Source organism: Fringilla coelebs (genome assembly GCF_963513975.1).
Source record: "Fringilla coelebs genome assembly, chromosome: 12".
In the NCBI taxonomy this organism is placed as follows: domain Eukaryota; kingdom Metazoa; phylum Chordata; class Aves; order Passeriformes; family Fringillidae; genus Fringilla; species Fringilla coelebs.
In genome coordinates, this window is record NC_140038.1 from 15,117,317 (window position 1) to 15,144,820 (window position 27,504).

Here is a 27,504-nt window from a genome sequence, read left to right on the forward strand (position 1 = left end):
AATCAGTGCAGAAGGAGCCCAGCGTGAGCCAGGGCAGGGATGGGCTGGAGCAGGCAGAGAGGGTCAGAGGTAAAAGCCTCCTCAGAGCACTCACAGCTCAATGAAAAGAAAGCAGTCATGGGGGGAGGAGAAGGAGAAATGACAGATTAAAGAAAATTGAGCAACTGTAATAAATACACTTGAAATTGAAGTGATTATATTCCCTGTGGAGCTGAAGTGCTGAGGAGGGTCTGCAGAAAGGGCAGCCACACAAAACCAGTGGCCTTTTGGAGAGCTGGCTTACAGGGAATGCAAAATGAGTGGAGGAAAGCTGGCTGGGCTTTAATGCAGGTCTTTCAGACACAGTTGGGAAGGCTGCCCTAAACATTCAGTCTAGTAAAAATAAAGATAATAAAAGGCAGGATGATGGGACTGACAGACACCAGGCTGGCTAAGCCAGAGACTGGAACCATAATGGAGCACTGCTGAAGTATCACAATAAAAGGAGAGGGGAGGAAGAAGAATGCAGGAGAAAACAAAGGGGTGGAAAGCATCAGCCATACAGATGCTGAGGGTGTATTTCAGGCAGGGAAGTCCTTTTGCACATAAGCATTTCAGAGACAGCAAAACTGGCCTCACATCAAGGAGGGGTTTGGAGTTTTGAGGAAAACAGGGATCTGGTACAGAGGATGTGGAGGAGAAAGTGTTTATCTTAAGAGTCATATATGGAGAACTTACACTGATGACAGAACAAAAACCAGCCTGAATCAGTGATAAGAGGAGAGAAAGATTATTAAATATTTTTCATCTGCCAAAATTGCATCCAGCTTTATGGAGGATGAAGAGTTCATATCAGTGACCAGCTGTTCAAGGGCAGGGGACCAGGTGAGCATCCTCTACAGATGGAGAGCACATCCTGAGGGTATGCACACAACTTGCCAAGCTCTTTGCTGACATTTTAATTTGCCTGTTTAAAATTGGGCAGATGGATGAGAGTTGGAAGTGGTGGACATGATGGGGACAAGAGACAGACCAGTGAGTTTGGTGTTTGCTCTGGGAAATTCTTGGGAATCTTCTTAAGCTTTAAAGGATGTTGTGGGAGAACACCTGGATAGCAATGCTGTGTGAAGACCAAAGAAATGTGGCTTGAAGGGGTGGGAGGTCACACTCAACTAATCCTGAGGAGCTCACTGCCACCATATCTGAGGGAAATTCCATGGATAAAGTACACTGAGGTGTTCCACAAGGACCAGGCATCTGAAATTAATGACTAGGGGTAGAAGCACTGACAAATGCATCGACAAAACAAAGAACCCGTGTAGAAATCTGCCCTAAGAGCAAGAGACAGGAAAGAGTTGTTGCTAAAAGTGTTTCCAATTGGAAAGAGGTAGAAAGTGATGTGTCCTGGAAGTCACTGTTAATCACCTGTGTTCTTTTTGATGTCTGCTAATGATCTGGAAGCAAATGCTGAAGGCAGGAACCAGAGTCCTCTCTGCTGTAGCATCATGGACTGAGGGATTTTTCACCAGCACGGACTATGCTCAAGGTCCCAAACACAGCCAGAGCCTCTCCTGATCTGGGATGTGTTTGAGAGAGGAATCCCTAGAGACAGAAGAGAAGCAGAGAATAAGAGACACTGCAATTGATGCCACAGAGAAACAGCACTATCCATTAAGAAAGGATAAATGAAGCAAACTGGGCAGAGTAGGAATTTTTTGTTCATTGAACTCTTTCCAGAAATGAAGATGTGATTTTTAACAGCTCGGTAATTATTCATTCGTTCCTTATTTTTTTATTTTTTTCTTTTCTCTCTACAATTCCAGTTTGGAGTTTGGATACCTCAGATGACTTGATGTGAGCTCTGTTTGCAGGAGAATTGCAGCCTGGCTGTGTAAATGCAAGTCTGAGTGAAGTTTTGAACTCTGGGTGCTCATATGCACTCAGATATTGATCTGGGTATGGTTTCCCACTACCTGCTTAGAAAAATCTCTGCCCTGGGAAAAGGTTAAAAGACTTGATTTAAACTCTGATTGATAAAGAAAAGACTTCAAGGTGACCTTTTCAATACAGGCTGAATTTGGGGTCACTTTCCAAGCTCAGATTGCAATAAGGAAACAGGATTTGTAGGGAGAAGGATGGATTGCATTAGTGGCCTCTCATTTTGCCATGTTGCCATCCCAATATCTGATGTTGGACCTTCAATTAAGGCAGTTCAGGAAAGCAACATATATAGTCTTGTTCAAGGTATTTTTGGATGAAAGGAGACCTGTCCTAGGCTAGTGAGGAGAAACAGCTTAAGGTATTGAAGATCTTTCCACCCTTACACCCCACTCAACGCTCTACAGCATCACACACATATATTCATCTGCAAATTGCTGTTGCCAGCTTTGGGAGGTTCTTTTTATGCCTCTGCATCCTCTGGCAATTGAAAAACAGTATTACTCTTTCCCACCTTCCCCAGAAATCTTACTGATTTTGGTCCTTTCCACTAGCAGTATGTTCTTGCTGTAAAACTTCATAATACACATTTAAATTTAAGCCGCTAAGCCATATATGATATATATAAAAAGTATATGTATGTGTGTGTACATATATATATATATATAATATCTTGGTTTTGTAGCTGAAGATGCTCATAGATTGCCTTCCCCATGTGCCTTGAATACCAACTTTACAATCATCCAGTCTTCAAACAGAGTTCAGTTGAAGCTGAACATGCACCTTTTCACCATGTGCAATTAATCATGTCTTCTGAGGCTACCAGCACTGCAGAATGTTTTCTTGAGTCTCACCAGGGCCTTTAAGAAGAATTAACTGGGCATATTTCCTCTGATGCAGACACTGATGTTTGGCCACAGGAGAAAACTGTAGGATCCTTTTTTTCCCCCCCTCTTGCACTCATTGAAATTTGTGCAGGATTTTGTGAAAATTCACCCCAACCATCTGGCTCATAATTGTGTGAGACATTGCTGAAGGATGACAGACAGAAAAATGGACAAATATATATTGTTTTATCACCCTGTGCTCTCCCCGTGCTGGGAGTGTCAGAGACAATAACCCAGGATGGATTCTCCTTCATCACCACAATAAGGGACACAGTGAAGCAGTGCCATCAGGGAGGGATGCTCTAACAAGAGCATGTGGTTCCTTAAACAGTACTGACCTCCTGGTGATGAGGGGTTTTCAAAGCCTAACCCAAGGAGACCTATTTCTGGTTCAGCTCTCACTGCTCAAAGAGGTTTGTTTGTGCCAAGGAGAGGAAGGTGGTGCTGGCTGGACAGTGCCTCTGCACTGGGAAACAAGTTGGATCCCACCATGGAACAGCTTTGGAGTCAAAAGCACGGCTGGACTGCTGCCTTTAGGGATCTTCTTCTGCAGGATGGACCCAGAATGATAGTGGGCTCCTTTCCCCCCTCTTTTTTTTTTTTTTCCTAGTGCAAGGGGAACCTTGGAGGAAAAGGGGATTCTCTTGTGCAGCCTCACAGGAGCATCAGCACAAAACTCGTTGCTACTTGTGACTCAGGCATAGGGCAAAGGAGCACAATCATGCACAGACCTGGAGGGTTAAATGAGGACCAGCTGCTCTCCCCATCAGATTAGTAATTCCTTTGTATGATCCTCCTCCTCTTTATCCCTCTCTGCATAATTTGCTGCCTCTTAACAATAGCCTAAATCACCCAAACCACAGTAATTTTAGAGCCCAGCAGGCAGAGCTGTCTCACATTACTCCTCCTTCAGGGGTTTCCTTCTGCAGCAGGAGATGGTGAGATGGAAAAAGGGATGTGCAGACAGAACAAGCCAAGGAAACCTCAGGCAGAAACTAAGACAGAGCAAGGTCCATTTGGGGTGTGAGGAAAATGTGGATCTGAGGAGCACCTCATCAAGCCACAGACATAAAAACAGCTCCTGTGTCGGTCCTGTGAGACAGGGAGTCAAAAGAGGTGGGAAGAAAGGAGAGAGATGGAAATTGGGCAAACTAGAGGGAGACTTTCTAACAAAATCATAACTTGAGCCTGAGATCTGTCTCTCAACACCTCATGTTTTTCCTCCATATGGCCTCACTTCTGGAATTTTCTTGTTCCATGGGTTTGGCTGCATTAGCCACTCGTTTAATGACTACCAAGCAAAGTTGTTGGTGGGAAAATGACTGGGCATGGGGACAGAAGTGATATTACTACTTGGAGTTTACAGACACACACACAGAAAAAAAAGAGATGATGTTACATTTCTTTCAAAATTGTCCTTTTCCTTTTTTGCTTTGTGATGGTGGTAAGGACAGCAACAATCAGAAGCACTTCCAACCTGCCTGGAGCTCTAGCTGGAAAATGCAGAACACAAGGCCCTTTCACCAAATTTTCTGCTTTGAGATGGTCCAGGAATTCTGTCACAACAGATTTTTCTGAAAGTCTTTATGCAGTTCCACATCTGGAGGAAACTGCACTTTGTCTAAAAATACTTCTTCATTTTGCACCCAGCTTTGGGGTCAGTTCTTGTTCTGCACTTTACAATGAGGATCACAGTTGTAGTCTGAACCACTTCCAAACCATGCTCCTTTCTTTAGTGCCACCCTTCTAATAATCACATATTTTCCAGAACATATTCAATATATCTGGAATTTTTTAGCAATTATGGTGTGAGCTAGACCCTTCAAACTGTGAAGAAGGGCAGTGACTGAACAACACTGAAACAGTAGTATCAAAACCCCTTAAATCCTCAAAATTAGAAGGGAAAGCTTAATGCTGTGACCTGAACCCTGTGGTGCAATATCTGCATGGGTGTGCAAGCAGGCTGCAGCATGGCCCTGAGGTTGATGGCTGGGATGGGAATGACACCAGCAAGATCTGGCTGCTGAGGCCAAAAGGGGCAATGATTGACCACAGGATGTCTGTGGGGGTCAGTGCTGGCTGGGCTGAGCTCTGCTGGTACCTTTTGGAGGGAGCAGTGGTGGGGACTGGGACACTTTTGTGTCTGCTTGGGGCGAGGGGGAATACAGTCTAATCAAGGCTGTTGCAAAGGTAAGTGAGATTTTCAGTGCTGCTCCCAAATCAAGGGGTGTGAAGAGCCAGTACAGGGGTGAGGGCTGGGAGAAAGTCTCCTGTGGCACCAGTTAAACCAGCCCTGTGTGGCATCTGCCTGCTGGGACACTGTGAGGATGCCAGAGGACAGCAAAAGCCAAAGCCCAGGCTGAGTTCACTGCGGGCAAACTCCTCCCTTCAAAGGACCCAGGAGCTCATTTCTGACCCTGCAGCAGCTCAGCCATGGAGGGGCTGCTGCCTGCACCAGGCCCTGGGGTTTGCTCCATCCCTGTAGTGGAGCTCTGGCTGGGGAAATAAATGTGAGGCTGACACTGCTGAAAGCAGGTTCTGCCGGGCTCCTGGCCCTGCTGCAGCAGGCAGAGCCATGCAGTCAGCTCCCAGGCTGGGGCAGTCCATGGCCCTGAGCCCCTGTGACTCAGGGGTGGGAGGCAAGGCTCTGTGCTGCTGCTGTCAGACATTCCCCAAGCTGCCAGGCTGCTGCTGAGTCCCGGTCACTTCCCTCTTTCTCGTGATTATCCATCTCGGCAGTAGGATGCTGTGAAGTGTCTGATTACTGTGTTGTTGAAGCCTTAAGCCTGAAATCTGACTATCACGTGGTCCCTCGAGGGGCAGCCAATCCCCCTCCAACCCTCCACCAGCAATCCTTCTTTTCCCCTAGAAAAATGGTAAAACAGAAAGACAAGTGGTATCTGTCTGCAGCAGCACTTTCCAATCAAGTGAAAACTAGCTGGAAAATCAAATCAGCTGGTAAGTTGCTGCAAAACACAACTCTATCTCCTTAAAATCTCATGTTTTGAAGGGATGAGCTGAGCAGCAGTAGCTGCTGATGTAAAACAAACCATTATGCCTCCTATCTCCTCTCCGAGCCCCCCTCCCTGCAGACGCATGAGTCTGAAGGAGGCAGATGCTCTCTGAAGACTATTTTCCTCTGTTAAATAAATTCACTTTCAAATAATGTGTAATTAAATGTGTGGTATTGAATTAATGTTTTATTCTGAGTGCTTTGGCAGCAGGGGACCAAGGGGCCTGGCTGGTGGAAAGAAAACATGCTCACCAGAAAGACTCCCTTCTCCTCTCTCTTTCCCTTTTCCTCCCACCCTGCCAAGAATCCCAGTCCCTGTTTCCAAGAGCTGCTGGAGTGTATCAATGAGTTGGTGAGGACGATGCTTTGTGTAAAATCCCTTTTCTGATACGTGGTCATGGGGCTCTTGGGCATTCACCCAGTGCAAAGACCTCTGCAGCCCACTCCTTTCCCCCCTCTACCCATGTCTTGATATTCTTAATCTTCATCCTCAGAAGATGCCAGCTGTCTGCTAACCTGGTATATAAAAGGCAGAGCCTGAGTGTCCCCTCAGGATGAGAAGCTGGTGCTGGATGTCTAAGGAGACAGAAGCTGCTGAAGCTGGAAAGGCACTTTATCCTTCCAGCCTAGTGTCAGACAGAAATCAGGAAGGTGCAGATGATGTTGGGAATCATTTGATGGTTTTTCAGCTTTTATCTGGAATGTTAGTGAGGTTTTGGTCCCATCAGCAGTGTTTTGTGTTCTCCTGGGAGCCAGCTGAGGAGGACTTGGTGCATGCAGAGACATTGGCAAGCACAGGGTGAACCTGTCCCCAGGCTTTGCAGAGGTGACAATAGCAAGGGGGACCAGAGTGACTGTCTTAACCTGGGAGGATCTTGACATGTGTCTTTAGCACGAGCAGATTAAGCAGAGACTGGTTTGGGGCGCAACTGGGAACCCATTTACAGCTGCCTGCTGCCCAACCCCAACCCTGGCAGCCACAGGGAGCCTTGGGAGCATTGGGTTTCTTCTGGTAAAGTCTTCAAGGTCTCCATACTAAAGGACATTTTAACCATTGACAACAGCTCAGGTGAAGAGATTTACCTTGTTGGATCAAGGGAAGGTCCTGTTGATATTAACTCTTGCTTGACTAATTCCAGAAAGTCATAAATCTGCAGGAAGAGGAGGAGATGGGTTCTGACTCAAAGGCAAGAATGCACTTCTGTGCAAGGCATGGATGTGCTGAAGGGTTCTTTCATTTGCTGCTGTGGTCATTGTCAGGCTGGGAGTGATGCTCAGGATCCTTCCTCTTGCTTTATCTTCTTTTGTTTAGATCTCCCCAGGATAACTTGGTTCTGCAGTTGGTTCTGCTGGACTATGCAGTGTTGTGCTTCCTGGCTGAGATTGCTCAGCACCCATGGGACACTTTGTATTGCTCTCTTTATAAAATAATTGCTAAGTGGTTTGTACTCAGAATTATGGGACTGAAATGGATGAGAAGGGCTTGAAGTTGTGCAGCTTTTTAATAGGAATGTCAGGTGGTTTAAGGTCAGGGAGAAGTTTTTGCTTAAAAATGAGTGTGGAATGGTGCCAAGTGCATTCTAACTTTACTGTTTTTCAGATTTTTTTCCATGAAGTAAATGAGAATTTGGTTTGGGTTTAAACTTTGCAGGTCTGTCACACCAGGTAATGTCACCTGCTTCCAGGTGGATGTCAGGGTGTTTCGGTGAGGGAGCCTGGTGGGCTCTGGAGTTGCTTCTGATGAGTTGTTGGTTTGAGGGGTGCTTGTGCTTTGCCTTTCTATCTGCTCTTTTACACACACACACAAACTCCCTTTCCATTTCCCTGCAGCTCCAAGAGCACTGTACATGAGCACTGTTGTTGGTGCTCCCTGTGTGGCTGCTTTTGGAGCTGGTGCTGCAGCTCAGAGGGTGCTAATCCAGTCACTGGATTAACTGCAAATCACACCCCGCTGTGCTGCTTGGGGGCTGTTCTGCAGCATCTCTCCCCCAGGTCAGGGCTGGCTGGAGTCAGCTGGAAGCTGAAAGGCAGTGCTTTGGGTCAGGGCTTCCTCTCCATCTGCTATTGCAGCAGCAAAAGCCAGAGGAGCTGGTGATGTCCTGATTGCTAGAGGTATGCTTGGAAATGGTGGATGTCAGGTATTTCCAAAGCACCAGAGATCTGGCATGCAGAGGTTTCTCCTCTCCTGTTTTCCTGAGCTCAATTGAACTGAACTTTAGCTCCTGGTGTAGATTGGTATAACTGGATCATTCTTTTAGCCAAGATTGTCCAGCTAAGTGCGTCAAGGCCTGTTATTTTTTACCAAGGTCCATTTACCAGCATGTAGTGCATTAGCTCTGGGTCTGCTGGGTCAGCTGAGCAATAAAGCCTCCTTCCCACCTGGGAGCTGCACTCATGCCTTATGCTGCTCCCAAGGAATGAAGGGGATGGTAAGAAAATGAAAAGAAATAAAGAAACATAAAATAGCTTTCTCTTAAAGTCTTTATGGAGGAGTATGATCATTAACTGAGCTGAAGGCTGCGGTTGCTCCACCAAGTTCTCAAAGATTCAAATATGCTTTACATAAATCTCTATGATTTGTGTCAGAACTGCTTGGTGCTTATAATCATGAGTTTTTGAGTCCAAGTCCTTGAAGGGTGCCTTACAGAGGAACTTGGCAAAGACCCAGTGTCTGGGCACCGTGCCGAGTTGCTGGAACGTGTACCTGGGCCCTTTCCCAGAGGTGGCTCATGTCAGAGCTGGGACAGAAGCCACCAGAAGTGAAGGGCTACCTACTTGGAGTCCAGGCAGAGATAAGAAACAGCCTGTTTATGTCTCCATTTTTTAAAATGATGTGGGACTGATTCTCCCTTTGTTTACGTGTACTTCACAGCAGTCCATGATTGAAATCAATATCCTCCATTGACTTTGATGGATTTACACCAGGTGAGGAGGGAGATTCAGGCTCTGTGCAGCCTGCTATGTGTTATCCTCTCTCCCTGTGAGACAAATCTGTGAGAGAATGCCTTGCCAGCCCTCCAGTGGCAGGGCTTTTTAATCTGGTCCTGCCCAATGCGCGCGCTCTGCTCTGATCAGGTACATTGGGTAACTCATCGAGTTTGGTTCCCATCCAGGCTGTGATTGACTGCCTGACATGAAGGGCTCTCTGCTTGGTACTTACATGTGGTGGTGACAAGATTTCCAGAGTAAATTGTAAGCTTTGTTTATTTGATTTTAATTGTGGCGGAGCTGTGCAGCATTTATTCACAAGAGTTATTCCAGCAGTGTTGAGGAAGAAATGAATGAATCACATTGACTAAGTGAGAACTTTGCTACCTTTTTGTGGACAACTTATGTAGAAAGAAAAGAGAAAATTCTTTGGCATAAATTACTTGTTACAGCAAATGACTCAGCCACTGCTGAAAAATGTCATTGTTGTTATCATTTATAAAGTGCTGTTTATGCAAATGAGGCATTAGAAGCTTATAAAAATCAAGACCATATCTACAATGAGCCCAGGATCAGACCCAAATCAGGATACCCTAGAAACAGATCTAAAATAAATCAGGTTTAAAACAAGGCTTGAACAGCAAGAGGGGCAAAAAATAGAGAAGAAGAAATAGAAGAAATGCCATGATGTGAAAAAGCAAGAGGAGGGAGGAGCTGGTGATGGAGAGGTTCAGGAAAGGACCTGCCTTTAGGGAAAACAGGGTTACATGTTGGGGGAGAAGAAAAATTTACAGAAAATTTAAATTGGTCTTTTCTAGGCAAAAAGAGGAATTTTCCAGTGAAGAGGGCAGCAAAAGTAAAAGGGGACATGTCTATAATTTTGGTCTATTCCACCAGCAAGCTACAGGTTGTTTGTGAATTAATAGTCCAGGGTCAGGAAATACATTAGAAATACAAGAAGACAGACTGCTAGCTGTTTGGGAGTTTGAAAGATGATGTGAGGAATTAATTGAAATTAATTTAACAATTGAAATTGACCTGGTGTAAATGATCCAGCATTAGTAGTTTTGCAGTTTGCTCTAACTTAACTACTGGCACTGCTCATGGTTTACTCTGGAGATTGATTTGTCCATTTTCCTCCCACTGTAGTCATTTGTGTCCAAACACAATCATGTGCATTCAGGTTTCAAGAGTATTAGCAAACCATGGTTTCAAAGATGCTGGTTGTGATGGGAATTTGAAATGCAGAATTTGCGGTGTCACTGAACCCATCTCTTCTTCATCTGATGCCCAGGACTGATTTAGAAATGAGACAGTAATTGGAAAATTAAATTCATGAAATGTACTCATACAACTTCCCAATATCTGCTCATGTGATTGAAAAGTGGTGGTTATTCAAAGCAAGGTGTTTCCATTGCACACAGTCTATTACCAGCTCCATGTGCTCTACCTGGAATTTGGAGGTTGGGTCAAGGTCTTTTTGTCTTGACCTTGCCATAAGATGGAGAGACACTGCAATATGAGAGTAAAAGATGGGAGAAGAATAATTGGATGAGTGATGTAAGTGGAATAATTCTGATTTTTCCAGTCTCTATCACAAGGATCAGTGCAGAAGCGACCCACTGGGACATGGTAGACTGATGTGTGAGGAAAGCAGAATTAATCTTGTTCCCTCTTCTTCTCCCCCAGTATCCCATGGCTGTGTTGGGTTCACAAGTTTAGCAAACTAGAAGGTGTTTGTCTTGAGGAGAGGAACAGACATGACTAAGGACATGTGGGAGCAAGTGATGGGGAGGAAGAAGTTTCTAGTTTCAGACAGCCACTTTTCTGCTAAATTCACTTTGAGCACAGATCAAGTCATCTGTCCTGCAAAAGGTTCAGAGGTGGTTAGGTCAAGATCCCTTTGCAGATCCAAAGCTGCCATCCTTCTGCCTTGGACCTTCCAGAGAAAGGGAAACTCTGTATGTGTAAAAGTGGGTCCCAGACTTACATTTGTTAATGCTCTGACTTATCCCCATGCTGCCATCATTGAGCTAAAGTCACAGGCCATTTCCAACCAGCTGCAGGTCAGGCGCTTTGTGATGTGGTTAAGGGGCTGCTCAGAACAACAGTGAAGGCAAAAGTTTGAAACAGCTTTGCTGTGTGTTAAATCCTGACGGACAAGAAGGAAGGTGGGGAATCTGCCCAGCTTTTCTCCTGTGTCATGAAAAGATATACTGATCCCAAACCAAGGACTGGAAGGTGTTTCATTGTAAAGAGGAATTACTTCAGTGTCAGGCACTCGCATCCTTCCCATAGGTACAGCATGGCTTTGAATGAGTTCACATCATGCTGTCAATTCTGCTTATTTTCCTGTCAGGTCTTGCTGTGGCTTCTGCATAGGATCTTCTTATGAATTGTCTTGTTGTCTTGTTTTTATAAGTAAATGGTACATGGGGAGAAAAAAAACCAAAAAGAGTGGTGCTTCGGGAGAGGCAGTTTGCATACACCTTGTCGACAGGGCTGACTGCAACACAGCCGAGACAGATTAGCACAGCACTGCCTGCCTAAAACAAATAAACACCAGCTGTTTATCAGACAGGGCTCGCCTTCCTCCAGGAGCAGGTAAACAGATTTATGCAGATGAACCTCTGAGGTGCCCTTGCAGCACAGCATCTTTCATGGCTGCTTGGCCTTCCTCATGAGTTACAGCCGGGGTGGGCGAGCGCCGAGGCGCAAGGTGAGCACAAAAACGCCGCTGGCCACGCTGTGACACGGGGGTTTGTCACTGCCTTGTGGTTAAACCTGTACTTTGTACTGGGTTGGAATTAATCATGGTGCTGATCTCGCCGGGAAGGGGAGAATTTGATCTAAACTTCACTACTTTAGGCCTCTAGCATGTGGAAAAGCAATTTATTATAACTCGCTTATTATTCCATTTGTGCCTAAAATACAATGCAGCAAAATTTATGGCTGTTTGAGGTTGAGAGAAATTGCCATCAGGAAATGTACTTTTCTGATTCTACATTAAGATTGTCCAGTTGCTGTCAAACTACTTAACTTCATGACCCTTTTATTTTTATAACCACCCAAGTTAACTTTCAATCCAACAAGTCCACTACTGCAAAAGGATTGCTTCTCCCTCAATTCAACTCTGTCTGCCACAATACCCCATTTAATTCTTCATATGAATTTTCCCTGAAACATCTCAGGTGACTCTTAACAACTAGCTGTAAAATCTGGTCTCAGAGACAGATGGGATATTATTTTAATAATATAGATGTAATTACACAGTTTGGATGCCAGCTCTCAGAAACGTCTGATAATTTATTAAGATGTTATTGGGAGGAAAAATTGGGAGCTGAAAGTTTTGGGCATTACCCTGGAGAGTTTAGAAAGAGAGGTTTGCCTCAGTTCTCATGATGTTACTCATCAGAAGTGTAAAAATTCTTAAATAGTATTGCTGATTTTTCTGAGACTGTTTCCTATTTAACTTTATCTCACACCAAACGGGACAATCCTATTGTAATTGCTACATTTCTGAGTTTTTAAAAATATCCTTGGGCTCCTCTTAGTACAACATCCTTCCTCACAGCTTTTTTGTTTGCTGCTATTTGGGAGACCAAGAATGCAAATATGTGGTTTGTCAATACAGTAAGACCAAGGTAATGTAGTGGTGAGTGCTATAGAAATGCTTGCCAAGCCAAAGAGGATAAACCCCTTTTCCTCTGCTCTATTAAGTAAATTGGTGCCATTTGAGCTTTTCTTACATTAGGAGTTTCCTCACCCAAGTTCATTGCTTTACATTTCAACACGTTATATCTCAGATTTCTCCAGGTACTCCTAAACACTCAGCTAAACCAGGTGGAGAAGGCAAAGTCCACATGTGATTTGTTCTCCCTGGCTGCCACTGCAGGTTTAAAACCAAAGTCATTTTGGATGTGCCTTCCAACACGGGCCTTAATGCTACTAATATTATTAATATCGGTAAGAAACAGTTTTCAGCCTATTGAACAATTAAGAAAGGTCAATGGGAATTCCCAGAGAGGTGTCTTTCATTACAAGGCCCATTGCTTGTGCAATCTTGCAGCATCCATCTTCCCAAGCAAGCCACGGGCCCAGGGATGGCAGCTCCATAAACCTGCCTCTGAGCTCCTAATTAAAAAGCTTAATTGCATGAAATCCATTAGGATGCTTGTGTTCCATTGGCTTTTTGATGCATTAAGTGGTACCTATGTGATCCCTCAGGTTGATACAGGTGCCTGGGTGGCAGGAGCTGGTGGCAGATTGTGATGTGACCTTGCAGCCAGTCTGAAACCCAGTTAGTCACTTCCACCTCCTTCATCCGCAGGGAAACACACCTAATCTAAGGAGCACATACCTTTACAGCTCCTGTGGCACAAGGAAGAGAGAGAAAAGGATCAAAAGTGGTCCAGTTTATGAGCAGATAGATTCAGGGTTATGAAGATCCCATGGGAGTGGAAAGAGGGCACTGTCCCATGTAATGCCTCTGCTTGAGGAGACCTCTCATGCATCAGCTTTTGCTGACTGGGCACTGGAGAAGAGTGCGCAGCTCTCCACTGGCCTTCAGGACCATCAGGCTGAAGCTGGGGGTGGTCTGAGCCGCCACAGTTCTCATGGTGATGGAAAGCTCCACTGAAGGACAGTTCACAGAGATGAAGTTTTGGGTGCTGTCCCTTCAGAAAATGCTGTGGGGGCTGTGCATCTCTAACTGCTTCTACAGTTCATTCCAAGCATTAAAAAAAACTCTTTTTTTTTAATTGCTGAGGAATTCTAGGGGTGCTGTAATGCCAGAAAGGTGCTTAGAGATTTGCTGTGCCTTAGAGAGCAAGTTCTCCCAGCCACCCGTGGCATTTGATGATACAGAGTCAGTGGATATCCCATAGTCACCAACCTGCCCCTGTAGGTGCCTGGTATCTGGGCAGATTTAATGCTCAGGAATGACCTGTTAGCTGAGCAAACCACTTTACATTGGCCTCTGTACCTCTGGTAAATTAAAGCTACTGCTCTTGTGATTCTTCCTGAACCCTTGGTTGCTATTCTCTGTCAGTCTTCGCTGTCCTAAATGTCAGTGGAAAGGATCATTGAAAATAATGGGTTCAGTTCATCTGTTGTGCCAGTGATGGTATCCTGGGATGAGTCCTTTCTGAGGGAACAGTTGTGCAGGGGAAGGCTGCAGGGTCAGGGTCCTGCTGCGGGGCAGTTCCAGCACTTCCAGGCAGCTCCTGCTAAAGCCCTAAGGAGCAGGGGGGTCACTGGTCCTCCTCCCCCTGGGAATGCTTGACTTACCAAGCTTCAGCCTCAAAAACCTGTCGTGTTTGAGTTTAAACTAATCCCAGTTGAAATGCAAAACTCAACAGGACCTTCTAATCTCACCTGGCCTTTCATTGGAAGGATGTGACCTTTGCTACACCTCACAGGAGATGGATTATTTCCAGGATCACTCCAAAGACATTCAAGTCTTTGTAGCAGAATTTGCCCCTGAGGACAAGCTTGCCATGAGCCTGTCCTGAGAACTGATAAACCTCAAGTAGTTTCCTCACAGATGTTTTGCATGAGACTAACTCCATCACAGAGATGGCTGCGTTCTGTGGGTGGGTAAAAAGATCCCCGTAGATATTTTTTGCGAAGAAATTTCAGTTCCCTTGCAGCTCGCAAGAAAATTGAATTAGTTGTTTTCCATTCGCTGAATTAACCCTGATTCATTCTTCCCTCAACCCTCTCCCTCTTCCTCCCCTCCCTCCAACAGATGTCCAGCATATTAAGAGGAGAGACATCGTTTTGAAGAGGGAGCTGGGAGAAGGTGCCTTTGGGAAGGTGTTCTTGGCCGAGTGTTACAACCTCAGCCCCACCAACGACAAAATGCTGGTGGCAGTGAAGGTAAATGCCAAGGGCGAGTGGCAGAGAGAAGGGCTGGCCACTGAAGGGAGGCTGGATGAGCCTGTGTGGGAAAGGGAAGCAGGGGAGGGCTGGGGGCCAGGGGTGGAGATTTATCTGATGCCGGAGGTTGTGGTAAATCCAATTAGTCACACAAAGTTTCAGTGTTTGGCTTCAAGGTTGTCTGTTCTCAGCAGTGCCAAAGCCTCCCTTCCTGCTGACACGGCCAGGAGACAGGCTGGTCTGGGAGCTGTGAGCTCCTGTGCAGCTGCAGCAGCACACTGTGGATCCAGCTCCCTCCAGCAGGCACTGCAGCCCTGCTCCCTCTGGGTTTTATCTCTTTGTGTAACATGCAGAAGCTGAAACATAAAAAGGCCTCAGCAAAAATGAGCAATGAAAGCTAAGCATGATGAGCCAATTTTCTGGGATCAATTTGCTGCAGGATGGGCAAAGCGACTCGGCTTGGCTCCACTCTGCTCCTGCTTGCTTAGCCACAGGTTGCTCCTGTTTTGAGTATTTTAAGCCAACGCAAGTTCAGCTTGGCTTGTGCCGTGCTGCTTGCATCCCTGTGATATTCCTGGTGGGATCTGTGCCCCATCAGCGTGGCTCTGGGCAGAGGAGAACACTCAGTGCAGAACTGTGCCCTCCTCTCAAGTGGCACCAGTTGGCAGAGACACAGTTTAATCCCTTGGATTTAACCAGTGCTTCCTGACTCCTTGGAACAAGGTCTGCATTTGAACCCACGCTCTGCAGGGAGAAAGGTTCCAGCACTCTCTCCAAAGTGCTGGAGGCATCCAGTTACTTGTGACTTGCTCTAATCATTGGCAGCTCAAGCCTTTTTTTTTTTTTATTTAGCTCAGATGTCCCCTTTTGCTCCAGCAGTGAAGTGCAAGATTGCACCTTTCACCCCTGAGACTGGTTAAAGCTGAGGACATGAAGACACCCACATGATTAATTGTTTGATTACAGGGTTGGTACCTGCCTGTCAGTGTCAGCCATCCCCCAGCAAGCCTGGCTCCCGAGTCTCTTCAGAGTTTCATTTGCATGGAGGCAGAAACGGCATCCGAACTTGTTTCTGTTAATTGCTACTATGAGCTTACATCTCCAGAGTGCCTTTCATCCTGCAAGATCACACAGCTCCAGCTCTGGAGCAGGGCCCTGGAATCTGGCTTCTTGCCAGCTCTGGGAGTGGCAAGGAAAAAAATCCCTCTAATTTGGGCCACGTTATAAGTCTGAGGGGAAGAAAAGAAAAAAAAAAAAAAGAGGCAGGAATGAAGGCTTTACATATTAAGTTGAGATTTGGCTGCAGTTCCTGAAGATCTCATGCCCCCAGCTGAGGCTGAGAACTACCTCCCCAGTCACTGCAGCTCAGGGCAGCAGCAGGACTCTCTAGTTAGGGGCAGCTGAGTCCACAGCCCAGAGCCTGCCTCTGCCCTGCTCCCAGGGACTCTCCTCCAGGGCCAAAGGAAGGGGCTGTGCTACTCTCTAGCTTAAATGGACTCAGATTTTTAGCAGATCTAAAGGTTGCAGCCCTGCAGATAAACTGAGTTTTGATGTGAAGGCATGGACAAGCTTCCTGTTTTATTCAGCTTGCTTCTAAAAGCATCCTAAGAAATGCACAAACACTATATCCAGCAGAGTGTTAAGGTGACAAAGTCAAGTACTAGAAATGCTGGAGGGGCTGTGTTCAGGGCTTGTCCTCTGAACACCTTGTTTTTCATTTCTCTGTGGCTGCTCCATTGTGGGGATCACTCCTGTGCTGGAGACCCCCTAGATGTGAGTGTACCCATTTTCACAGCCTCCCAGCAAGTTACTGGGGTTGTATCATCCCCTTTTGCAGAGGGCAGAAGCAGGAAAACTGAACTGAAGAGATCTGCTTTAGGTGAAGGATGGGGTTTCCAGCCATGCACAGCAGGTACCTGACTGAGAGTGAGCCCTGCTGCAGCAATAAACACATGGTGCTTGTGGAGGCCTGGCCCTGAGGCTGCATATGAGGGGATTTTCCAAGTAATATTAGGACAATTGGCACATCATGATGACAGCTGCAACCTGCAGATGCTCAGGGACCTGCCAGAAGTTATGGAGGAATTGTGTGATGGCAGCACACACAAAAATAATCTACCCCAAACCTTCCTGGGAGAGGCATTCCACTGATTTTACTGAGACACCCCTTCTCTTTCTTTGGTTCTGGTCTTCTTTCCCTGTTCTATCCCTTCCAGCTCCCTCATTTTGAAATGCTTGACTGTGCAACCTTAGCAATGAGGAGGGGGTTAATAACTTTTTTTTGGTGTGTGATATCAACAAACTTACAATCTTAACACCTTATAAAAATGATTCTGTGTGAAGGAGATGAAACCAAAACTCACTGCAGCTTGAAATATTATGTGCAACCACAGGAAAAAGGGGGAGAAGAGAGTGATGGGGGAAGGGACTATTTTCCTGCAGAAAAATAGGGTGGCACCAACATTATGAAGATATTAAATGACTAAAAGTAATTGGGTGCCTGAGATAAGGATGGATGCTTTGCCATCTGCACCGTGTAACTAACATTCATCTAAATATCTCTAGTCAAGCTATTCCAAAGGGCAAAGAATTAAAATAGACTTATGCCATGTGAATAGCAGTTTGGGGGCAGAATCAGGTGAGGCAGTGTCCCAAGGCTTGGGGAAAAGCCTCACAGCAGGTCTGCTCCAAGGAGAAAGGCACCTTCTCTGGAGGAGTGTCTAGAGCCAGCAGCACCATGGGCCAGCCCAGGTGACAGTAACAGAGTGCTGGGCCCCATCCTCCATGCACAGCTTTCTGATATTTCTCATCCCTTTTTGCACATAAATTGCAGCCTGCAGCTGCTCAGGCCACCTCTGCTGGCTGCATGGGGAGATTCAAGGCATGGGGAAAGGGGGAAGAAATATTTGTGTGTAGGTAAGGGGAGAGCTGCCCGGTGTCTCCACCACTAAAGGGCAACTGGTGCACATCTGACTGACACAGGTTAGGTGGAACAAGTTTCCTTGAGTCCTTTTCAGGATTTGAGTCCTTTTCAGCTCCTGTTTGGTTGCACAGTTAAAGCCAGAGTTGGTTCTAAACAGTCCTGGCATGAGGAGGATGCAGAGAATATGATGCACAACCAGCAACTCACAACAAGACTCCTAATTTTCTTAAATTTTTGCAAAGACTGTGCTGATTCTTGTGGCCATTTCATCTTGTCAAATGGTCTGGACTTAAACTTTTTTATCAAGTTCCCTCCCTTGGTACCCTCAGATGACAACAAGCTGCTTTCAGACTAACTCTCCCATGAAACTGCACAAAAATGCACAGACAAGTCAGAACCCAACCCTGGAGAATCCTCCCTTGTCAGCTACAGCCCCAGCAGCATCTTCATGGCAACTCTGGCCCACACCACCTGAATCCTGCAAGCTGCCTTGCAATGGCAAAATGGCATTCTCAAATTGTGGGAGATGAGATATTCACAATAAGGGTACTGATTTCAGCATCAGTCTGCCAGGGGAGTTGTTATAAACAGCAGGGAATAAAAACATGATTTTAAAAATTATGAGAAAAGACTTGACAGTGTCCTTCTTCAGAGGCAGTTTGAAAAATCCACACAATAACTGCACAGCCAGGCAAATCCATCTTCTGAATAAAGGCAGTGTAGTCAGCTATTTCAAAATAAAAGACAGATAGCAAGGACTGGCTGGCTCAGGAATTTAATAATAATGAGATATGAAGCCATTCACCCCTAGGTCACCAGTATAAATTCTGCCCAAGCTGGGAATAATTGGAAGCTATTACCCTCTGAGGCATGTTTGCTGCTGCCTAGGAAATGAGCTGGGGAGCCCAGTGGGACAGTGACTCCAGGAATGACAACACAAACATGGTGCCACCAGCACAACCGGCCCAGTGGTTCCTCTCCCCTCCCTTCCCCATCAGCTCCAGGCAGATGCTGTGACCCCTTTGCTCTGCTTTTCCTGCACCTGAGCCCACTCTGTGTGTGTGTGTGTGCATCCCTGATTGCAGGCTCTGAAAGATCCCACGCTGGCAGCCCGCAAGGATTTCCAGCGGGAGGCAGAGCTGCTGACCAACCTGCAGCACGAGCACATCGTCAAGTTCTACGGCGTCTGCGGCGACGGCGACCCGCTCATCATGGTCTTCGAGTACATGAAGCACGGGGACCTCAACAAATTCCTCAGGTGGGTGGGAGTTGGGGAACAGGAGGTGGGAACTTGTTCCAGCTCAGTGGTGCCCCAGTGGTGTCGTTATTCGGTGGGGTGAGAAGTGAGGGGTGGCTGTTCCAAGGGCAGCTTGGAGGGGGTGATGGTACTCACCTGATTTAGGGCTTTGATAGCCCTATCCCGACATTTTCTCTTAGGTAATGTCAGGACATGTGGAAATCAGGGTTTGCTTCTCCCACCTGAGCAAGTTTGAAGCTGCAGGAAGCGTGGCTGTGATTGCCCTGTGGGAATGGAAGGACATGAAGCCACAGCTGGCAGCAGCTCCAAGTCCTGCACATCCAGCAAAGACATGTCCCACTGAAGCAGGAAGGCCACTTGCCATCACTCCCTCAGCCACTGAGCTCCTGCTTCAACAGCACAAGAACCAAAATATTCCTTTGAGAAACTGGTCAGTGTCCTCGATCTCATTTGCATCCTGGGCATTTACTGGTCACTGGCTCTCATTCCTGCCTTCAGAAAACACCTGAGAAGTGTTGGAGGAGTCTCAGGCAGTGCCTATGGGATCCATCCCTGTTCCCTGGTCCCTAACCTGTGGCATCAGGCTACTCATGAAGTCAGGCAAGGCCTGAAGAAGTGCTGTAATTACCTTCTCTGTCTCCAGAGAGATGCAAATCAGCAGAGCTCCCAGTGCCCCCCATCATCATTCAACCATTTCACCAGCCTGAGGCAGATCACTTGTGTGCTCTGTATCCACCAGCAGCAAGGGCCAGGGAGCAGCTGTGGGAGGATGTTTATGGTGCTCTTCTGCCACAAAACAGAAATTCCACTCTGAAACCTGCGTGCAAGTGGAGTGGTACTTACCTCTTGAAATAATTAGTAGTTTTATTTCCCAATATTTAGAAAATTGGACCCTTGATATTTTCCTGTTTTGACTGCTAAGTGTGAATATGATTGCAGGGGGAACAAGAATCTAGTGCACGGCAGGTCTAGCTCTGGGGTGGGGATACACTCACTGAGCATTTTTCTACCAACACAGTTTCTGACCAGGAAGCACAAGTTTTTCCCTGAGGTTTTCACTTCTAAGCAATCATCCACACCAGAAGAATATGAGGCAGGATCCTAGAGATTTCTTCTTTTCTCTGCCAAGTAGTGCCAACCTGTCTCCAGCTTGTTTAAGGCATTTGCAGGGCAGTGGGTGAGCTGGGAACATTCCTGCATTGATTTTCCTCCTCATTTTGGTATAGTTGTGGGTAGATTGAATAGGATTTTATAGCTCAGTCCCTGTCTCGAGCTCTGGATAGATCCAAGACATCTTTGTCAGGGTAGGACGAGTGAAAGGCTGTTGGCTTCACAGAGCTCCTCAGACCCACATTCAAGGGAGAGCAGCTTTGGTTACCTGGGACCTTCTTTTGTCATACCAGGAAGCCTCAGCAACCTCCCAGCAGCAGCAGCAGGTTGAACTCTGCCACCAGCATGAAACCAGGAGCTGGGCTGAAAGGGTGTTTTAGCCCAGATTGGTGATGCAGTGTTAAGGACAATGCCTCAGCCTTGTGACTGAAGGCAGGCAGTCTGAAAAAGAGGCCGAGAGATGCTGTTCTTCAAGTGCTTCACAAAGAAAAACTCCAAATTGACCTATCCTTTTTCCTGGCAGAAGCAGCAACCTTATTTCCTTAGAGGAGTCAGATATTACAGCTGAAGAACAACCTCTCTCACTGCTCTAGTTAACCTCCCAAAGAGTACAGTGCAAAGCAGGCTCTCTCAGGGTCTCAGAAAGATGTCATATGCCCACTGCCTGATGGAATTGCTTCACTCAGCAGTGTGTTCCTAAGGCTGGAATCATGCTGGAGCCATGGACCCCTCACTCCCATGTCCCAACTCTTTCTTGGGACATGTCTAAGAAACACTCATGCCTGATGAAATTCATCTCCAGTCTCATTGGAAAAGAAATCTTGTTGTATTATCTTTGGCCTTTATGAAGGAAAGGAAACTTTTCCAGCTGTGTGGTCCCTGGGACTGCAGCTTCTCATCTTCCAGCTGTGTTTGGCTGCCAGCTTCTCCTTCCTGTGCAGCCTTGGAAAAAGCAGCCATGTGCTCCTTTGCCTGTATGCTGGAATGTGGTAGGCACTGAAAAAGCCCTTTGTGTCCCAAAGGAATATGGCTTTGGGGACAAGGGAGCTTGGACCCTGCAAAAAGGCACTCAAAATGCCTAAGGAAATGTTATATGGAAAGAGAGTTTGGGCTTTGTGAGTAAGGTGTCTGCTGGTGGGGAATGGGGGCTGCAAGGGGATCAGGAAGGGTTGAGGGTGCAGAGCTGCTTGGAATCCCTCACCAAGCAGCAGTTTTTATCATGGAATAATTCACCCAGCCCACATCAGGAGACAGTGACTCCCAGACACTGAAGGCCAGGGACACTGGGAGTCTGTAAGACACTCCGATGGACTTTTCCTAGTTTAACTGCAGAAATTGGAAAAACAGTAAAATGGAAGAGACTCACTTTAGACCCAGTTTCCTAGACAAAAGCACAATAAATAAATTCTCCTCAGTGTTGTTAGACCTTTGTGTGCTCCCCAGAGAACAGAGAGTTTTAGTGGCCTAGAACATAAACTGGTGTGGCGAGGGGAAGCACCAGGATCAGCACGTACCAGCTGGGTTAGTGGTGGCACGTGCTGGCACAGCTCCTTGTGCCTGCCAGGACACACAACAGACCCTGCTGTCTGCACCAGGGCAGGCTGCAATGGCGCTGTCCTGCCCCAGAAAATACTGATAGAAAAGTTCTTGGCATGGGGAAGTACAGGCATGGCCTTCCAGGGAGCATCCCTAGGAATGGTGTGCACGGGAGTCTGCACGGGTGGGGTGGGGGCAAGGCTGAGTGTTCCTGGCACAATCCCCCACTGCCTTGGGGTCTGCAGTGACCACATCCCTCTCTGCTCACTAAGGGTGTCCATCACTTCCCCCTTTTCCCTTGGTAGCTGGTTTTCCAGCTTTTGTTCCCTGTCAGCAGCAGTTTTGAAGTAGGAGTAGCAGCACGTTGCCATTGTAGACCTGCTCTGCAGCTCGCAATAAGTTGTTGCTGTTTGCTGTTAGCTCAAACAGACAACAGGCTTTGTTAGACAACTTGCAGAGTTCTGGTGTTCCCCTCCCTGTGAAGCAGCACCACAGTTGGACTGCTGTGGGACAGAAAAGGAATTTCAGAAGAGGAAGCCAGAATGGTGATTTTTTCCCCCAAAGCCTCAACCTCCTGGTTTTTCTCAAGCCTTTCTCTGTTCATTCCGCTGGAGCTGTGTGTCTGTCCTCACGGTGCAGAGCTGGGGGCTGCTCCCCATCCAGCAAGAGCAGTGACTGTGTGGGATTCCTGGCTCCTGGTCACTCCTGAGACTCAACTCTGCGCTTTTTGCTTTTTCCTCCCTCTAGGGCACACGGCCCAGATGCAATGATCCTGGTGGATGGGCAGCCTCGACAAGCCAAAGGGGAGCTAGGGCTATCCCAGATGCTCCACATTGCCAGCCAGATTGCCTCTGGAATGGTGTACCTTGCCTCCCAGCACTTTGTGCACAGAGACCTGGCCACCAGGAACTGCTTGGTCGGAGCCAACCTGCTGGTGAAGATTGGAGACTTTGGGATGTCAAGAGATGTCTACAGCACTGATTACTACAGGGTAAGGCAGCTGCAGGGGCACTCTGATGCTCAGAGCAAAGGGAGATGGGAAATGTTACAGCAGATCAGTTTTTGGAGCCCTTGAGCTCACTTGCTTGGTTATTACCTCATTGAAATGTGCACAGAAGTTGATCAGGCATCCCTAAACCACTGTCCTTAATCCTGCTGAGTCCTGGCCGTGCTTGTAGTTCAGACACCCATGCAGATGCCTACACACAGACTCTGTGATACCCCAGCACACAGTCACACGCTTTTGGATGGCTCTGAAATCATTCCATCCTTACTGCCTATTTTTATCCCTTGTTTTTTGAAGACATTGACAAATTAAAGGTAATCCAGAGAGATGATAAATACTACAGGCTGTGACCTCTGGTGTTAGAGTAAAGAAACTTAATACAGGGACCCAGAGAGAAGGCAACTGAAAGACTGACTGATAAGTGCATAAAATATGGAAGGGGAAATAATAGTCAATTTAGGTTTGACCTCAGAACATTTTTTTTTCCAGCAGGGTCATAATTTAAACAATGGAATAATTTGCCAGGGGTTACAATGACAGGTTGCTGGGAGCCTGTCATTAAAGAAGTTCAGGAAGCAACCAGACAAAAACACATGGGTTTAGTGTTGAGGCTAATCCTCTACTCATCTCTGGGGAGAGACTCAATGAGCCAGGAGTGCCTTTCCAGCCTTTTCTCCTGTGATTTGTGCTCACACTGTTCCCTTGTCTTGCACACTCCCTCTGTACCTGTCTGCACTGTCCTGCCTGCCTGATGGCAGTGTTCCTGGGGGAACAGCATTTTTCCCTTCCCAGCTGCAGGAGCAGTGTGATGTGAGAACTGTTTGGAGCACACTGGAGTAGGAGTTTGTCTCTGCACCATCCACCAGCAGGGAAGGGCTTCTCAGGCCAGGGAGCCATGGTTTCTAGCCTCATGCTTGAGCAGGGGCTGATTTATTTCTGCTTACAACATGTGTGCTTGGCATGGAGGATGATTTCCTCTGGCTACCCAGAAAGGGGTGGCCTATTGATCAAGTTCAGGAATTTTTCATGATGTGATGGCTGCCAAGTGCAGTTACTGTGCTGGGGAGGAGGGAAATTTTGTCTTATCTGTGGTTGTGTCCTGTAGCCCTCATCCTGTCTGTGTAAAGTGCTTTGCTGAGGACTACTCCATGTCTCATGCAGTGTCCTAAGGCTCTTTAGTAGACTTTTTTCTGCATACACAAATTACCAAATTCGACTAAAGTAGTAAACAGTTATCACCTACCTACCAGAGCAAGAACCGAGTTTAAGAGCATCACAGACTGTTGTTCTTAGTTGATTTTCCTTTCTTTGTTGTCTCTTACTTTCAGTATGTTTAAAACTTTTGATCATGAAGCGAATTCTCTGTTATCTCTGTTAAAGTCCAAAGAAGGTTTCTAGCAAAACAAGGTTCTGATTGCCCATATTTACACTGGTGGCATGAGGGGCAGAGGGTTTCTATCACCTGCCCAAGGCCAAAGCAGGACAGAGCTGGGAAGCCTCCCCAGGCCAGCAAAGAGCAGAATTCCGGGGACCAGGTGTCCTTCATCCCCCCTCCAGGCACAGTCCAGCCACACTCCTCCCAGAGTATGAGCAGACAAGCTCAAGTGGGAGAACCAAACTGCTCCTTGCTCTCAGCTATGAAAGCTGGAGATTTGGCTGAAGAGTTGAACTTTCAAAGTCTTCAGTGCTGTCCCTGGTGACATCCATGATCTGCCTGGTGACGTTTCCAAGTCTGTTTCCCAGCGTTTGTGCATGGCAGCTTTCCCCTTTAGAGAGCCTGCCACTGCCAGCAGTGGGACCTGGAGCAAAGTTCTGCTTCAGTTGGTTCTAAAAAATACTGCTTGGTATGTCCAAGCTGCAGCCCTGGGAGAAGCTGTAATTTGTCATCTTCTGGAAACACAGGGAGAAATCCCCCCCTCAAGCTGACACAAAGTGACAGGACTGGAGCTCTCTGCAAGGCTCTCTTCAGTCTGCTGGGTCCCCGTGTTTGCTCCTGCCCAGGTCCTGCAAGCCTGGATGGCTGGGAATGTGGATGTACTACCGTGTTCCAGGCTGAGGATTAGTTCCTAGCCATTTCCTTTCTTCCCCATTTTTTAATCTTTTAAGACAAAGAAAGTACACCATCTGGCTCCTGCATTTGTGAGATGCGAAATTGCTTTAACAAAGGTGAACTGATTAATTTTCTGTTACACATTTGGGTACAGAAAACAAACATTTGCGTAACAAAAACAGAAGGGAGGCTTGTTCCCCCTCTCTGCAAGCTCTCCGTGCTCTGCCTGATGCATCCTCTTCCTCCTCCGTCACAAAGAGATCCCATCAGCTGTTGCCTTTTAACCTCCTTTTTAGAAGACAGGATGGACAGAAAATGATGGTGGAGGTGGAAGTGGAGGGGGGAGGTGGAGCAGCATCTGAGTGGAAAGAGGAGGAAAGTGGAGGAACTGGGGAGCCAGGGAGAAGTAGCCCAGCTTCTGTGAGAAGAGGGAAGGAGGGGCTGCTGAAGGAGCATTTCTGTGCTGTGTTGTGTAACGTGCTGTGCAATCTTTGGTGTGGGTCTCTGTGGGAAGGCGGGATGGAATATATCCACACTGGAGAGGAAAGGTTTGGGCGGATTTCATTTTCCTTGTTGTTTTCTCTAAAAATCCGTGTGGGTAGGCGATTTTTTTTAGGTATGACTCAGGACTGTGACAGCAGGTGGTGGGACGCTGCAGGTCAGGGACATTGTGCCTCAGCCAAGCTGAGGGTGGCACGGAGACTGCAGCAAGTGAGGCACAGGGGGCCTGGCCAGTGCTGTCCTGGAGGATGTCTCGGTGGCTCTGGGGGAGTGTCAGAGCTGGGGCATCACCAGGGCTCAGATCAGAACCCCCAGCTGCTCTTTCACCCTGCACATTGGGGTTTGGTTGCTCCAAGAGCCCTTCTGTGGCTCTGGACCCACCCAAGCTCCAGTAATACAAATAATTTTCCATTTTTTTCCCCCAAAATGTGTCATTCAGTTCCAAAACAAAAATCACGTGGCAGCTGTCCAGGGACAGGGCAGTATTTCTTCATCTTCAGATGAGAACACAGTCTTAAATTGCAGTCAAGACTCCTTAATAACTCCCGAGGTGATGTCCTGACATGGGTGGGATTTCAGCAGTGAAGTCACATGCCAGAGAGAGGAAGGATTTATGCAGACATTAAATCCATGAAGACATTCCTCTGTCCATATTTCCTCTGTCCTACTCTTCTGGCATCCTGCTCCAAATCCCGGGCTGGGCTTGACCCTTCTAAGGGATTTAGCTCCATCCTCTCACAGAGATCAATCTCAATTCTCCTGGTCATTTCATCATGCAGAGCACACCTGCTTGTCAAAGAAAAGACATATGCAGGACTTGAAAAGGGCTCTGGAATTTATTATTATTATTATTTTTACTTATTTCTAGAAATGCAGAGATAATCATAATGACAAAAATGCTCCCTGTTTCTGTGTTCTCACCACTCTGGAGCATTGTTTGGATTCAGGAGAAACAAGGTTTGCAGGAAGAAGCAATATCTTGTAATAGAACACATGATATTGTTGGAAGAAGGAGAAATAATGAATTTTAGGTGCACAAACCCTCTCTGAGTTCTTATTTTTTATTGTTATTTTCTGTTGTATCAGTTGGTTTAATAAAAGATTAATATCTCTTCCCATGAACCTTGGCTCTCACACCCTTAGACCATCAGAACCAAAAAATTTCTGCTATGACTTTGGCCTTAGGTCAGCGTTCCTTAAAAAGTCTGGGATCCCTCCTCCTCTGAAGCATGAAGGTTTACTGTGCAAACAATTTATTTCTTCTCTTTCCTTAAACTGGCCAGCAAAACCCCCACATTCTTGAAAGTTTTCAGTACCCATTTAAGGCTGCTTTCTGATGACCATTTCCCAACCTGACCATCTCTTACTTTTCCTCTGACATTCAAGATTGGCTTCCTTCTCATGGGTACAGCCAGTTATTTTTCCAGTGAGGTTTCCATGGCTTCCTTCTCATGGGTACAGCCAGTTATTTTCCCAGTGAGGTTTCCATGTGTGCAACAAGCCACTGAGATTCAGCAGCTGCCTGGGTCGTGCTCCTTTGGAGGCTCATCCAGCACGGTGGGCAAGGCTAACAGACAAGCCTTGCATTGAAACTGGATTTAGTCTGACCCACATTCTTCTCCATGGAGGGCTCCAAAATAATCACACCTATCATCACCTATCACACCATCACTGGTGCTCTGTGCCCAGCAGCTCTGAGCTCTCTGCAGAGGGTCAGCTATGCTCTCCCAGCTGCCTTTTGGTGCAGACTGTCAGAGCCCCTTAGAGCTCCTGTGGATCCCTCAGCTGCACAGCACCCACTGTCAGCCCCTGGGTGCTTTCTGTGTGGTTTTGCAGTGCAGCTCATCAGTGTGGATCCCAGCACAGGGGAACTGCTGCCCAGCCCTGCCAGCACCAGGATGGAGCCCTGTGTGAGTGTGCTGGAGCTCTGAACCATCACCTGCTAGGGGAAAGGCCAACAGGCACAGGGGAGGAGAACTCCCTCTGGATTTCTGGCTGGGATGTGGTTCTGCCTCACCTTGGGAGGGAAAATGAGCTGCCACTCTCAGGTTTTATGGTAGAGCCAGTGTATGCTGGCTGTAAGTCAGCTCTGGGCAGAGAGTGAGCTGGGCTGTGCACTCAGGCAGCGTCCTCAGTGCTGATGGGTGCTCAGTCCCTGGCCATGCTGGCTGTTGTGGGGGATCTGTTGTAGAAGGTAAAATGTGTGTGTCACCTTCAGCTTCACAATCAGCACCTTTCCCAACACCTCAGTGCTGTTCAAATGCATCTGTGCACCACCTTTTCCTCTTCTAGCCCTTCTCTGAGGTGGAAAATGTGATATGTTGCTCTCTCTACATCCTTTCTGCTCAGGTTTTGGGAAGGACTCACATCTATAAATGTATGTTCTATTAGGAAGAGGACTTAGAAGTAAAAAAGTGTTTTAATTTTCTCCTTCTTAGCTGGGTTTATGGAAATATATCTTGCTTTGTCAGACCTACAAGAGTAGGGACCTGGAC

General features: G+C 46.8%; 1 protein-coding gene across 3 annotated transcripts in view; it reads left to right on the top strand.

The window, feature by feature from the left end:
- Positions 1–27,504, top strand: part of NTRK3 (neurotrophic receptor tyrosine kinase 3) — a gene marked incomplete at both ends in the record, with an annotated part of 200,202 nt that overhangs the window by 147,080 nt on the left and 25,618 nt on the right. For all 3 annotated transcript variants that reach the window (XM_084213965.1, XM_084213964.1, XM_084213966.1), the window contains 3 exons: positions 14,495–14,625; positions 18,634–18,806; positions 22,200–22,443. In XM_084213965.1, the coding sequence (XP_084070091.1) occupies positions 14,495–14,625; positions 18,634–18,806; positions 22,200–22,443 (548 nt within the window). The remainder of the gene's footprint in view (positions 1–14,494; positions 14,626–18,633; positions 18,807–22,199; positions 22,444–27,504) is intronic.